A 15688-nucleotide genomic window follows, 5' to 3' on the forward strand; every position below is an offset into this window, starting at 1 on the left:
CTTACATCCAACGCTTTTTTTTTTTTGGTTGCTTTTTCTCTCTGATTTGTGATAAGATTGTATTATTCCTCTAACATGTTTAGTTTTAAATGTTTTTGTGTAGTAGAATGTACGGCGTCGCATTCGGCGAAAGTGTGTAAAATAGTGGAGGAGTTCTTTTCTAGCATCCTGTTGCTTTCTAACTGTTGCGTTCGGTTATCAAATTTTAGAATCCTGCATACGACGAACATCGTGAAAGTTTTACACACCAATAATTTCTCTCTGCTACACACATATTATTAAAAACTATTTTCTTCCTGTAGCGTGTGCGATTTCGTTTTATATTTAGTCCTGTGGTTCAACTCTCTCGCTGACACTTTTCTTTATGTTGTCTACCCCTCGTCGTTTGGCACGCATGATACGCGTTCGTTTCTTCATAAGAAATAATCGACAACCAAACAGAAAAGCAATAAATAGTGCATAGGGAATGGTTTCCCATCGTGGCAAGTGACCCCATTAAATAATCTGTATAGAGGAAGTTGTTACAACTGGATATTAATTCATTAGCGTTGTCTTTTCTTGAATTGCTTCTAATGCTACCGAGTGTGGGAAATTATCCTGGATGTTGGGATTTACGACCAACTTTTCACTCACTTTGTACGTTCGTAACTAACTTAAACTAACCTAGTGCAAAAGAAAACCCTTCCTTTTATCAATTAAAACACCACAGAGAAACACACAAGCGTTATACACAACTTACCGTATCAAATAAATATAAATCTTTCCGCATCTGTTCGCGAACTTCACAAACAGATGCACACGCTACCTTCCGTTTCGTTCTGTCACTCTGCTTGCAAATATTAGCAGTAAACTTAGTATAAATCACGGTAAACGGTACAACTAAATCCACCAAACCGACGCCTTTGGGTGTCAGAAACAGCCGGTGTCGCAGGATAAGAGCAACGAAGCATAGTGTTATTGACAGTACGCCAAAAAGCACATTTCTCCGATCGTATCGATGCAGTCTACAACTTATACAAAAACACAGCACCAAACGGTCGCCTAAAGAGCGAAGAATATCTTCATGCACGCGACGAGCTAAATGGAACACACCTGCATGTGGTAAGTGGTTTGTTCTCGATAATACCAAATAACGAGTCCATACTAGGAAACTCAACCCTACCGTTGTGTAGCAGTGCAAACGGAGCATACAAAAACTTACACCCATATCTTGCACACTTAATATTCCTGGCAGATTTCTCTCAGTAGCGCACTGCAACGGTTCCTTCTTCACGCTCCCAACCTGCAGCAGCTTTCTACTAGTCGGCGTATCATGGCTGTGTCGGTTCAGTCGCTGCAGGTAAGCAGCCTGCAAAGGGTAACATTGAGAATGCCTTCGTTCTATCCTATCGTTTGGCGGCCTGCTACTACCGCCCGCACACGGGATCAACACTAGGGAGAGGCAACACTGATCTGAAACTCTACGACCGTTCGCAGCTATGCGAACAACATTGCGAATATGCATACGGTTGATTATAGTGGTACGAATAAGAGTAGTTACGAGACGGGCGAGAATCTGCTTACGTGTCCAGTGGATTAAATGTTATATCAGCAGGATCGGCAACCGAGCGCGACTTTCATCCTGCCCCGGTCGCTGCTGCTGGTGCCGCTTCGACAGATGATTATGTTGATAGGGATGCATAGCACACGTCCACTGCTGTTGCTGCTGCTGCTGCTCCATCGAGTCGTACCGGGCGTCTGGCCGGTACAGATGATCCAGCGCATCCCGCTGGTACCAATTGCACTGTATCGCGGCGTGTGGATCGCTGCTTTCCCGCGGCAACAATTGTCACCTGGCATCGGATGCGCAGGGAGTGGCTAAATTTTTGGCCGCTCCACCAGCTGCCGTCGAAGGGCCGGCACCGCCTGCACCGCCGCCGCCACCACGATGAGAGTGATGATGCAGATGGCGCTGGTGCCGGTTGCTATGGTGGTGATGGTGGTTGTTGTGCCGCCTATTGCGCCCACGGTGATGATCGTTCTGTCCCGAGCAGCACGGACCAGCGCAGGCGTCCGGATCGTCATTCGCCTCACCATTCACCGGTTGAGCATTGTTGCGCTGGCGTGCACCCTTTGAGCTGGACGAGCTTTTGGCCTGCTGTTGTGCGTTGGTGCCCTGCTTCTTACCGGCAGGGTGATTATTTCCGGGCGCCCTAGCTTCGGGCATGACACTGCCAGGGTTATTGGAAGTTTCGTTCGTGCCTTTCGGAACCTAAAAGTCAATGATGCAGCAGTTATTGTTTCAATATTGCGTGTTGTTCCCCTCTCCGCATGCTCTGCTTACCTCTCCATTCGGCGATTCTGTTCGGATCGCAATCACGTTACCCTCTTCCGCCTCCAAATCGATGATACCGCCGCGCCGTTTCTGGTGCATAAACAGCCGGTTCATTTGTGCCTGCAGCGACTTCAGCTCATCGGTCACCTGGAATCGTGGCGCACTTTCCCGTTCCGCCGGTGGACGGCAGCGCATCAGCGGCTCCACCTCCACATCGATCGGTTCCCGGCACACCGGGCACTGGGCCTGGAACGGTTTCGCTTCCTTGCGCTTCCAGATCGGCAGCTTCTCGATCTCCTCCTCGTAGTTGCGCTTCGAAGCATTGATGTGGCACGCTAGGCAGTGGCTGTGCAGATAGTGATAGCACACCGTCTTCGTGAACTCGTCGCCCTCGAGAAACCCGTACAGACAGATCACACACTGGCCGGACGGTAGATTGCTCTCCGTCAGATGCTCCCGGATGATGTCGATCAGGTCGAACACGACCGGCTGGCCAAGCGACTCGGTCAGCTTCTGCTGTACGGCCCGTTCGATCAGCCCGATAATGTTATCGTCCAGTCCGCGCGGATTTCGCAACTTCACGTTCGGGCGCACATCCGGATAGCCGGCCGAGGGTAGCACCTGCAGCGTGATGCACACATACTGCGATTCCAGCTCTTCGCCGACTGTCGGAAACACGGTCGTTTCAATTAGCTCGGGAAATCCGCTTCAGTAGGTTGAAAGAAAGCAAAAAGAGAACAACACACACATGAGATGAGAAAGAATCATATTGTGCAACAATCGGGGCACCTCCACCCGTCGAGCCGCGCCTTCTTCACCGAGCACCGAGCGGAAGGACACTGGTGCAAATCAATAATTCCAGGATATCACCCTCATCTTACCTCGCATTCTTCGTAATCTGTACATCGTCCATCAGAATCGCTTCCAATGACTCGACTTCGTCCAGCAGACTGCGGAAAGAGAATGCAAATACGAAATGTTTATGAAACCTGGACGTACAGTTTCCTTTTACCAACAGCAAGCTTTGCCAACCGTCCCACGAACGGTTTACGCCCTTTTACGGGTAATTAAACAGTACACAAGGATTAGCAGGAAAGTGATTGCCCCTTCATTGAAATCTCGCCTTCGACGAAATTGCAACCGATCGATACTTACGCGTCCATCCTGAAAAATCACGAGGCCGAGTTTTCCACCCAAAGCAAGCCAAAACCGACCAGTTTCAGGGGTCTGGTGGTACGGTCGGTGATATTACAGCACGGGATACACTTTTCCAACGCCTAGCACAAGAAATAAACACACTTTTCCGACGATACTGCACGGCAAGCGGTATCGAAAATAACCTGCCCGTCTCTGGTGAATGTGTGTGCACTTTCAACTTATGCAAAAGACCAGGTAACGCCATTGCGTGCTCGATTGACAGCTATCCTTCGTGATTGTACAGATTTGACATTTATCTGACAGATGTGCGATTTGAATAGCTGTTGTTGTTCGTTGTCGGCCGTTGCTGGCGATAAAATTTCTTCATTGAGGTAATTAACGGTCTATTTATTCCCCCCCCCTCCCATTCTTTTCGCACAAAAAAGATTTGAATCGAAGGAGACAAAATAATATAACCGCAAATCCAGTCTGATCAACAAGGAAGGACTCGCCAATCCTATCTATCTGGAGTCATTTGTTTGAGCACTCGCCACAAAATAAATCCCCCAACTGGAAATAGAACAGCTTTTAACGGAGGCAGTGTTATCCATTTCTGTTTTATTTATTCATCTTCAAATATTCGTTTCACATCTATTGAACTCTTACTTCAACGTTTTCACCCGGGGCACTTCTAGGGACTGGATCGACACACACACACACACATTAAATGCGCTCTTAGTACGCTTTTCATCTTAAAAACGGCCTCCTGCTTCTTTTAACAACATCTATTCCAACCGATATCCGAACAAGTTTTCCCCATCTGGAGCAGACAGATAGGTCATCAATAATGTATCTAAAATCTACGTTTACCTATTGAAGAGTCAACCCACGAAAAACAGGGCGAATGTTACGAATGGTCAGAAATTGGTCAGAACATAAAATACATAAAGAAAACATGACAGAGAAACAATGTGAATAGAGAAGGATGGAAATGATTTCTTTCGCCGTTTGCATGCGCGTATCAGGACAGAACACACCCAACCAACAAACTCCAGACAAACAAACCTCACCCAAACTACACACCCTAACCAGACCATACAATAGTACTTCCCGTCAACCTTCAGCGAAATCCTCTAACTACACACCAAACACCTACGAAAGGACAACCTCCTAATCACAACTCTGCTATACCTACAACGAAGAAGTTCTAGTTCACGAATTCTTTTCATTTTTATTCAAATCGAACTCTAGATCATTTTCTGTTGCTTTTTTTGTTCTCTGGTCGCACTGGGAGGGAAAAAGATTTCAGGAGGATATAAGGGTTGCTTGCGTGTGTAAGTATTCCGCGTCTATTTCAGGTACGCCACCTGTGTGCGCGTGTGTGGTGCCGTGTGTTGTATCCTAAGCCGACGACCGGAGACGATGTTCTGGCGATGTCCTCCTCCTCCTCACCCTCCTTCTTCTTTTCCTTTCCCGATGGATCCTTTACATCGCTTTCTTGAACAAACGATTCTCTCCTAAAATCGTGCGCATAAGTATATAGCAGCACTACCTCCGGAGCGATTGCCTCATACTACACCTAAACGACGACGACCTAACACAACAACATCCCCACCCAAACCCACATAATGGCCCATATGTTTAATCCCACCTCCCCTTTTCTCCCCACTTGAACTAAAGGTGTCTAATCCTAACATTAAGACCCTAACATACCCACAACATCCCCACCCACCCACCACTCCCCTTCTTCCGTAGCAGCATTGTGGCAGACCAGAGTAATAAGGGAAAATTAGATTTAAATGGAGCTTTCATTATCCAAACTCTCCTTGAAATGCGCGCAAAACATGTGTTTTAAGTTTTCCTTACTAGTAAAGAATTTATTGTTTATTACTTCTCGGGCTCTTCCGTTTTCACTGAATATCAAGAGACAAAAAACTAATCCGTTTGCGTATTCGGCGCACGCGTGAACAACACACGCATGCGCACCCTACACACCGCCGACGCACGTTGTAATGGCATGGTCAAAAAGGGGGATGATGATGTTTGAACGAACTGAATCAAACATGGCTACTAACCGACACACTACTACTCCTCTCTTATGCTATAACCCCTCCGCGCATCTGTTATCTTCTTCCTATGCTGCCGACTGCTCTGCACAAGTTTTCCCAGAACTTTGTACATGTTTTCGAAGGGTAGTGTATCATATGAAGACCAAGACACAAATGACCGAGTACCCTTCCTTTTCCTGTGATCCTGGCAAAGAAATATATGGCCCCAGAGATCGTTCAGAGAGGAAAGGGGATCATCTTCAGTATACTTGTGTCAGAGCCCAGTTCATAGAACACATTTCCCCGCAGGATCAAAACAAGTTCGCAGGAGCCCCAGTGCACATTTGCTGCCACCTCTCACTACCTTATTTCCTTGGAAGGACCGTGGCCTTTCCTAACGCATTTGCGAAATACATGAGAGACTGGGGGAGATGACACAGAAGAGTACGTGTGTCGTTGTGTCAATATGAGAGTGTGTAGATGTTGTGTATGTGTGTTTGTATCCAGTATGTGCAGCATACATGGATGTGTGTGTGTGTGTGTTGTGTTTTGTGTATTTTTGTGGGTGTTTAAAAAACAGTGTCTCCCTCCCCCTCTACTGCTGTGGGGTACACTTCCTACCGCTGATATTATTATTAATTACATTATTAGAGTTACCCCCCTTTTTCCCTAAACTCTGTTCCCTGGCTTCCCTAACCACACTAAGAATAATTTTTATCTTCCTTTGTAAAAGTGTATTTGTTTTTTAATGTTATTTTTGTATTTTTGTCACTCACTTACAAAACCTGATTGTAAAAACAAATTAGAAAGAGATTTCGGCGCGACAGATGGTCGTGCGCGCCCTTGTGTTCGATATAAAAAAAAGGGAGGAGAAGAAATGTAATCATCGATTTGGCTGACGACCCCCACACACCACACCAAACACCATTCGCGCCTTTCCTTCTCACTCTCCTCCTTCCGCTTTCTGCATCCACCTCCTCCTCCTCATCCTGCGCTCCTGCTGTGCTTTTTCCTTTTCTTGCCTTCCTCTCCTTTACGATTCCATTTCTGATCTTTCTCTCTCACACTTCTTTTTATCAATCATCATCATCATTACTTAATCACGGCCTTCCTTGAAAAAGAAACAAAAAAACACGAAAATTAAGGAGGATCATCAAACGGGCAAAACACGCTTTGCTAGAGAAATGTGATGCGACGGCCGAGTGTTTTCTCGCGTGTGGTGTGTGCCTGTCGCAACACATCTATCTAAAGCAAAATCTAAGTGAAGAGAAAAAAAACCAAAAGGAGGAAAACGTGAGGAGAGATGATATGCCTGGTGGCTGGTTGGTGAGAGGCGCGCAATGCATTGGTTTTTTCGTATTAAGAAAATAAAATAATACTAAATAGTTCTAGAGGCTCGCAAAACAAGAGTAAAATAATAATAATAGTATAAAAAAGGTACATTACATTACTGGTCGGTTAGTGCTGCTTTTTTCTACGGTAGTTTACACAATTTGGGGAGGGATCGGTGTTAACCTTCTTTCTCTACACGCTCTGATTCTATTGATGCATCGATCTAACATCCTTCTCTAATTCTTTACCCTGCTTCAAAACCAGGAGAAAACGCACCTAACTCTTCTTCCGGGAAGTGCGTAGAACCACACAAAAAAAAGCGGAAACGGGACACTTGGCACGCGACATCCACGCGCACACTCCAAATACTCTCTCTCAAAGGGGTATTTGTATGAATGCGGAACGGTCGCGTACACCCCCTCCCAGTAGCATTCGGACGCAATCATGTGTCTGTAATGTTATTAAAAGCTATCGCTAATTTGGTGAAAAATGTTGGAATGTTGGTTGAAACGTGGGTGTTGTGCTGTGCCCCAACAACTGACATGAGATGGAGGATCATACACATGCGCAATCAACGATGAAACGGTCTGCAGAAACTGCTGATCTTGCGCACCGTTTCATCATGATGTTAATGAAAGTGTGTGTGTGTGTGTGTATGTTGTGGGAGATGCATGATAGAAAACATAAAAGTAAACATTGAACATGAACACGGTACTTGTGTTTACTAAAGCTACGATATCCCTCTCCTTCTCCACTTGTTCTCGTGTATAGTTTGAAGTTAGTGATGTAGGACAAGAGAGAAAGTAAAGCGATCTTCTGTGACAGTTGCACAGGCAAACGCTCCTACATGGCCTTTTGTCCGTGTACATCCTTCAGTGCACTTATGCCAAATAGCTTGGTGGTCGGCGGGTTCAGCACATAGCTGACAACACACAAAGCCGGCCAGCATAAATGCAACAACTATACGCGTACGTGGCATTATACTAAGCTTTTTGCTCTAAGAGAGACTCCCCCAAACAAGATACAGAGGACGTTCACAATCGACATGGAAAATAAAAATCCAAATTATACCTCCTGCTTTTACCCTTTCCTTCTCCTCCACACACTCGAGGGGTGGTGGGTTGTGTTGGTTGGTGGGTGGCGTGTGTTGTGTTGTCATGGTCATCTTTTCTTCCAAATTCTTCCAAAAATGCTTCTTTTCTTCTTGTTACTCATCATTTCAAAGAGACAGAGGAGGAACACAACAAACATGTATCCATCATACCACTATCGAAACTTGAATCAAGGGGGGGTAGGTACAGGGGCGGGGGCAGACATTTCCCATAAAATTATGCGCGTTTGGCCTGGTTGTTTTTGGTTGTTCAATAGGTAAAACTCTATTTTTCCACTTGTCATTTTACGTTTTTTTAGTTCGTTTTCATTTCAATTTTGTGTAAAGTTGTGTGTGACGCGGTGGCAAGTTGATAGATCTTTTTTGGTTAGTGAACAGTAGTAGCAGTATTAGGGTAGTAGTTTTGATGAAGAAGGAATCTTTTTGACGGTTTATCAAACTGTCGGAAAGCCTTTCATTATACTGACGAGGGGTGCCGGGAGGGGTGTGGTTTTAGAGGGTTATTTTACTAGTACGATGTACGTAGCAGGGTCAGTATCGGGAATACTGGGACTGGGGACAGCGAGGACTGTCCTCAAGTAGTGCGTTGGCTGTTCTGTTTCCGGCGTGTAAGACAGGGGGAGAGAAAGAGATGGCTGTGGTTTTGTAGTTGAAGTAAGGCCCCGAACATTTACACAATAAATTAAAAATAATTATTTTAAGGTTAGTGATTAGTTCAGTCGCTCTCATCTCCAGACTCGTCATCTTCATCCTCCGAATCCTTCTTTTTGCTCTTTTTGACAACTTTCTTTGCACCTTTCTTTTTCTTGGTTCCGGCGTCCTTGCTTCCTCCGTTTCGCTCGAAGTCTTGCATCTGTTTGTTGTACTCATCCTTCATCTTGGCCGCCTTGTATTCCCACTCCTGTTGAGTAAATTGAGCGCAATTGCAAAATAACAGAACAAAGATGTCAGCAGCGCGTCGGTTTGTTTTTCTTTAGCAGTGTGTAACATATATTAAACGAAAATTATTCAACAAAAAGGCAAATAATATATCAACACAGGCAATACTTACCGACTTATCCTTCATTCCTCTCCACAGTTCTCCGCCCTTTTTGGCGATTTCTGTCACTTTAATTCCGGGGTTCTCCTTCTTGATCTGTTCGCGGGCCGAATTCAGCCACAGCATGTACGCTGATAGAGGACGCTTTGGTTTCTCAGCCATGGTAGCAATTACTTTTCGTGTTTTTGCTAGGTTTTAGTCACAAACAATTAAAATGTCCTGAAAATACAACAGAGGAAGAACGCAAGTAAATAAAAAGAACTAACGACCACACGACACGGAGAAAGAGGGATTCAATCGAAATCACAAGAAATTACAAAATGGATACTGCTATTCATCCATCTTCACCACCCATCATCGTGTCATAAAGAAGGAAATTTGAATTTTTCCGTTTTTCGTCGTCGTAACCCTCTTTGAACGCTCTCCCATCTTTCATGCAACCATTAGCGAAACAAACAAGACAACATGGCACGACTGCGCGCAGAACACAGGAGAAAGACCATTTTCATTAGGCTCTAACCACTACCGCCCCTTGAAAACCGTTTACAGCAGTGTGCATGAAACGACTCTTCTTCGTCTGTGCGGTAGTTATGAGCATCTCAGCATCTTCTTTCGTGCCGTTTCTCGCAACACTTGTCCCTGGCGCTATGAGTATCTCTTTTCTAAACTCATCCTCCGCATCATTTCTATTTCTACCAACAAAAAGCAGGGACAGTTTTTTAACGCATAATATCGTAACAAAATCTGAATTTGACTTTTGCTTCAACGCAAATGGGTTGCAAAAATGTGCTCTCAACATACATATCGCGAGGAACACTATACTGCTGTACCACCGTTCAGAAGCGTGAGTTCCCTCAAGGCAAGAAAATATTATAAGATGATGACGTTGATGGCATTTATTGGTGATGTGTCTCCCCACTGCTCCTCTTGTCTTATGTTTGCTTCTCTTTAGTGTACGACGATACACGACAGGCGCTGTACTGTTTCATCGCGCTTCCCTGTGCTCCCTTCTCCACCTTTTAACCCAACAGCCACATAACGTCGTCATGTAACGCCTCCTCTTTCCCTTGGCGACGGTGGCCCCACACAAACACAGTAGATCTCCTCAACTCATCAAAGTATTCTCTTTAGGTCCCCCCTTTTCTCTATTCGGGGCTATTTTTTGCTGACAAAATATGCTGCTTATGCGTTCTTCTCTCGCTCTCCGACCTATTGATTCCAATCCGAGAACTGTTGAGTGGTTGTGTGGATTCCTTTCTGTGTGCTGCTGGCAGGCAGGTTCTCACGCAGAATGGAACGAACACACCGTAAACGTTCAACACAGAGAGAAGAGCAAAGAAAATAAAAAAGACGATACGACGCGCACACGCAGCTGCCCCTGTGTGTCGCTGCGACCGTCAAACGCGCGTTCTCACCTAGGGAAGAAAACGTGCTCTTGACTACCTCCCTTCTTGGTGTGCGCTCACATGCGTTCGCTTCTTCCACACCACCCCGTGTGTCGACAAAACCCAAGCCTCTCAAAAATCCGCTTGCCCAACACACAAGCTTCCTTCATATATCTGTGGCTAAAAAGGGAGCAACGGTGCTGTGTGGTTGAGTACCGGACCCAAGAAAGAGGAAACTTGCTTGTGAAATCTGATGAAATTGGAGAATGATGAACACGACGACACCACGACGGAAGCGCGGTCCTCTGCGCTGTCGGTGTGCCGTGTCCCTCTTGTCTTGTTGAGGAGGAGCTCACGACTACGGTTGGATTTCCGCTAAAAGAAGTGTGGTTTCGCAAGAAATCTAGTTATGTGATCTTATAATAAACACAAGAACAAAAAAAAACAACTCCATTTGCCAACAAAGTTTTCATATCAAAATATGACAAAAGAGTCGAAATTATGCGTATGTGCTGTGATACAGCTCGATGATTATTCGAAGATTAATGTACAACAATAATTATTAGCAAAATACATCCTTTTTTAATTAACCTACTAAAATTAACAATACATCCATTTTCATCCTTAGCTCTGATGCGCTTCATCTTCCGCCGCTGTGGATGTAACGCTTCAGAAAAAATGCGCGCGCTTTTTCAATTCCAGCACGATGCCAAACGGCGTACATGAGAAAGGAACAAACCACACATGCCAGTGATGCAATGGGTCCGTTAAAAGAAATTTTCATAGAAAAGACTCAGGCAGTATAAAATAATGTTTTTGCTATACATAAAATGTACACATGAATAACATTTTTCACACAAGTTCAAAATTAGACCCTCGTACCGTCATTGTTAGACGCCATATCAAGCAGCTTGTTTTCAAGAAGCTCTAGCATCCGTTTGCCTTTGCTGCCACCATACAAAATGGAGGACGCAAATGAGAGCGAGCTACTGCTGCTGCTGCGGCGGCTGCTATTTACATCATCTGCCACAATATTCCTTCCACACGCAGGTCTCATTCCTGCGATTTTTATTTGCTTTCCAAAAGCCTCACTCTCAGCCTGAGAGACTACGAATTGAATGGTAATGGACATTAATATTGCGTCAACTATTAACCCAAAAAAATGTTTCCGTTAATTTCCATTCGAACGAGAGTAACGCGCGTTACGCAGCGGCGTTACAATCGCCGAAGTTCTGTCAATTTCTGTTGAACCTTCTCCTCGTGAGTGCGCGCGGGTCGCGCGCTTGGCATGATGATGCCCTGGCGGCTGGGGCTTGTGGCCTCATCACGCTTGCTAAGGTTATGGCGCGAACGCGCTTGTATTGGAAGCGGGCCACAACAACGCCACAGGTCTCACGCGCGTCACATTTTTGGCCGTTACGTAGTAACAAGACCAAGAAGCCGCTGCGAAAGATGAGGTACAAAAATCAGACACAGCTTGGGCTTGGCTTGGCTTTGTGTTGAAAATGTGATGATAACCATTAATTTTAAGGTTAAATTCTACTGACACAGAGCCGTACCAAAATTTCTGAAGCGAAATAGTAAGCGTTTTTTCGTGAAAATGTTTCCATGTCACTCCCATTTCAAAACTACACACAGGCGCTATTTTAGGGGTAACGGAAGCCATTCGCCCAGGCAATGACGCGTCACTAACACCATTTGGTAGAGGAACACAGCCACACTTCTTAGAAAATGTACCATTTTCGCAAGACGCCTATTTTTCCCATTTTCTTGCCACTTTCGCTATAAACCCAGCAGAGCAAACCAGAAAGAATTTCACCTCTCCATCGGGGAAATGAAGAAAAAGCCACTCAAAATCAAGCCAACACCGCACACACAAGCAAGCAAAAGCGTGCGTCGTCGTGCGCGTCTTACACCAAAGAGCAAATGAAAAAAACCGTTGGCACACACGCACACACGCGCACAAGCCGCACTTTCAACGAGGCCAGTTCTTTTCCAAGCAAAACGCACGCACACATGCACAAGATGCCGGTTAATGGTAACACGCTGTTCAAATTTCAACCACCAAATTCGGTATGATTTACGATTAATTAGTTCAAAAATGCACTGCTAATTGAAAGATTCAGCAACAAAGCCACTTACTTTTCCACACTTGGGACAAACTCGAAAGCTACCGCACAGCTACTTCCGAGAAAACACGACCAATGCCAACAACGTTCCTCACTGCAACTGACTGCTGCGAACGCGTTCGAACAACGCCAAAGGTCTCGACGGACACAACCAGGTCACTCAGCGCTGAGTGGCCTTCATATACAGTAAAAAAAAGGGGCTCTCGCACACCATCAACGGTCTGGTACTGCGCGGTAACAGAAATGGTCGACGTAACGGGCACGCACACACCGCGGCACTCACTCGCTTAACCGCACATACACACGGCCTGCTATGGAGCGATGCGGTGCGGTTGTGTTGGCGCCTGTGTCTAGCTCGCAGCACGGCGTCGGTAGCCATTTTGCCTTGCGGTTCCACTGTACGTGAGTGGCGCTTCTTTCTGGCCCAGCTAAAACGTTCCGCACGTACACACACATGGACGGTGAGCGAGACAAGCGGAACCATTAAAGAGCGGGAAAAATAACAGTCAGGAATTTTTGTTCGACGTTGCGAGTCCGCGCGTTTACAAAAATTGTTCGATCGAAAAAATCTCCCTATGCTTTTGCAAATGGATCCCAACAACCCAAGGACTTGTTCAACGCATCTTTTACATTTCCTCTCTCGAATAGCGTCATCACTGCAGCAACAAACAGTGCCCATTAGACTGATATTCACAAACAAAAATTCCTTCTTTTCCCAACGAAAAACAACCCACCCCTGCGCTGCCATGCCATGTTTAATCGTCCGCGTTTGCAGTTTAAACGCTTTTCGATGGCAAAGCACAACGCTTAGACGCTGCTACTACTGATAATGCACCTAATACAGCACACACCCGGAGTCAGTAAATCGAAGACGGAAAAAAATTACATTCTAAATACGCATCGCAGCATGCCCAGCGAGCACGCCGCCATTGCGATAACCGATTTCCGAGGCAAAATTCAAAAACTCTACCGACGCTTTGCTACGGCCCATACACAGCCCAGCATCGACTCTCTACACAGCGCGCTGCTGCTCGTTGCTCTGTGTGTGCGAGCGATACACGGGGTGTGTGAGTGCCGTTTGGCTCGCACAGTACCACACACCACACAACAGCGCCTCTTATCGTATCGACGGTGAGTGCCCGGCCCGTTTCAATGAAAAAACCTCTTTGGCTCGGTTTGCAAGGGGCCCCATAGAAAGATGGACGAACTGTACAGCATTTGGCCCACGGTACCAGCCAATATATGGGAAAAATATTTTGGCGCGAAACGAGCCATTTTCACGAATTTTCCACCGAACCGCACGGGGTACCGATGCCAATCGATCGGCCACACCGCCGTAGGACGATTATGGAACAAAGTTCGCCCCTCGGACGCGGTCCGGGGTGGGAATTTATTTTTCAAAATCCCACCCATATTTAATGCGAGCACGGCGGTGTGGAAGCCATAGCCGCTCGACCGCACCAGCCATTTTGATGATTTTTTCTGTTCCACCGAATCGCACGCACGCCACCGAAATGGGTCGCAACGGGTGCGAAAATACTTTTGCTAAACTATTTCACCCACCATCGGTACGGGTCCGGTACCGCGATCGACCGAAAACGGCCATCGTTTGCGGTGCCGTCGTCACCAGCCACCATACAATTCCAATATGTCGCCATAGTGGATTGGGTGAGCGAACCCACGCCAGCGAAGCGGTTCGGAAATTGGCGATTTTTTCCCCCTAAATCGTCACCGATTTTTGCGGTCAGCGCGAAAAATACTCTTTGAATATTGTCACCATAAGTCGTAGAACGGGATATTTGACTCACCGGAGTAAGATACTGGAGAAATAGGCCGCACAAAATGCACTAATTTATGACCACTTTTTTCCTATGGACACACACAGAGCACCAGACAGGGCGCAGAACAACTTACTTCGGGGACTCGAGCGAACTGTGAACAGAGCCAGAGCACTTGGACCGATCTAAAGGGAAAGCTTTGTCTGCGCTGCGAGCGCTGCTACATCCAACACACACTCTCACACCAGCGGCGGCGATCTCTCACGCACACACGCGCACCTCTCCCCGGTATCGCTGAGGCGTGCGCGCGTGAGTGTGTGTGTGAGGGCGCGTGTGCACGGATGCGATGAATGAAAGCCAAACGTCACTTTTTCAAACGCACCAGCAGCCCAGCAGCCGGCGTTATTTGTTATTTACGATTGCTTGCGGTACCGATCTGTATATATGGCCACTTTTGGCGACGGCGGCGGCCCATGCATGCCCGCCGGGGCCCGTTGCCGTTTGCGCGAATGCATGCAGGGAGTGGAGATAAGAACAGCGTTACACTGTCCACCCAGCCAGATTAGCGCTAAAAGAGCGATTTTACACAAATCAAAAAACCCTCTTTTGCGCGGCATGGGAAAGCGTTCTACCAAAATGATGCTTTCCTTCATACAAAAGGCGTGGGTCATTACATGAAATTTTATAACAAACATTCTTAAATGAAACAAATTTCTTGAAAAGTAACAAATTTGCGTAACACTTTCATGCAATTTCCTTAGAAACCGCTTCATCAAGCGAACGCGCCATCGTCGTCCGACAGCGGACCTGCGCTGGGTCAAACGGCGAACGATGCTACAGAATATAGGGTTTGTTTACGTTTTTTGTTGCACGGACGGAAGGCCGTTTTGCCACGCGGTTCGCGGCTTGGTAGGCAACATCCGTACCGAGGAGCTTTCTGTTTTGCGTGGTTTATTATTAGGATACAGTGATTTGTGCTGTTGAATAATATTACTTTTTTTTTAAATGCCTTGCGCATACCGGGTCGGTGGAAAGCTACCGGAGTGGTGGAAGAAGAACAACAATTAAAAATGACATGAAAAAATAAACATTTGGTTCAAAACAGCAACTCACTGAAAGGATTAACTATTTTATTGTGAAGTTGAATAACTACAATAAAAATGAACATTTTATGCGTAAAAATAATTGGATTATAATCATTTGAAATAATTGGAATTTGGATAATTGGATAGGAAAAATCAGTTTTCGCTTAAAAAATGTTGAAACATTTCCAGCGTACAGTAAACGGGTACGACAGGCGCCTTTTTCTGTACATTTGTTCTGGCGGATCATTTTTGGCGCCAAAAAGTGTATTGTATCGCTCCCTTTTGTACCCTTGCACACACAACCGTGTACAAGGCGAACGTTTTGAAGGG

General features: G+C 45.9%; 2 protein-coding genes across 3 annotated transcripts; both read right to left on the reverse strand.

The window, feature by feature from the left end:
* Positions 1-27: 27 nt before the first annotated feature.
* On the reverse strand, positions 28-3693 carry LOC121600119 (E3 ubiquitin-protein ligase RNF25). Its single transcript, XM_041928436.1, has 4 exons — positions 3470-3693; positions 3196-3264; positions 2324-3020; positions 28-2251 (listed from the first exon to the last, which is right to left on the reverse strand). Exons 1-4 carry the CDS (start codon positions 3475-3477, stop codon positions 1829-1831), a joined length of 1197 nt encoding a protein of 398 aa, XP_041784370.1. The 5' UTR covers positions 3478-3693; the 3' UTR covers positions 28-1828.
* A 4134-nt stretch (positions 3694-7827) lies between these two features.
* Positions 7828-14459, reverse strand: LOC121600123 (mobility group protein 1A-like). 2 transcript variants are annotated; one of them, XM_041928442.1, is made up of 3 exons: positions 14304-14459; positions 8994-9200; positions 7828-8843 (listed from the first exon to the last, which is right to left on the reverse strand). In XM_041928442.1, exons 2-3 carry the CDS (start codon positions 9141-9143, stop codon positions 8658-8660), a joined length of 336 nt encoding a protein of 111 aa, XP_041784376.1. In that variant the 5' UTR covers positions 9144-9200; positions 14304-14459; the 3' UTR covers positions 7828-8657. The 2 variants fall into 2 exon arrangements, with proteins under 2 accessions (XP_041784376.1, XP_041784375.1); XM_041928441.1 differs by lacking the exon at positions 14304-14459 and adding an exon at positions 12509-12619.
* Between the last annotated feature and the right edge of the window lie 1229 nt (positions 14460-15688).

Source organism: Anopheles merus, chromosome 3L (genome assembly GCF_017562075.2).
Source record: "Anopheles merus strain MAF chromosome 3L, AmerM5.1, whole genome shotgun sequence".
Taxonomy (NCBI): domain Eukaryota; kingdom Metazoa; phylum Arthropoda; class Insecta; order Diptera; family Culicidae; genus Anopheles; species Anopheles merus.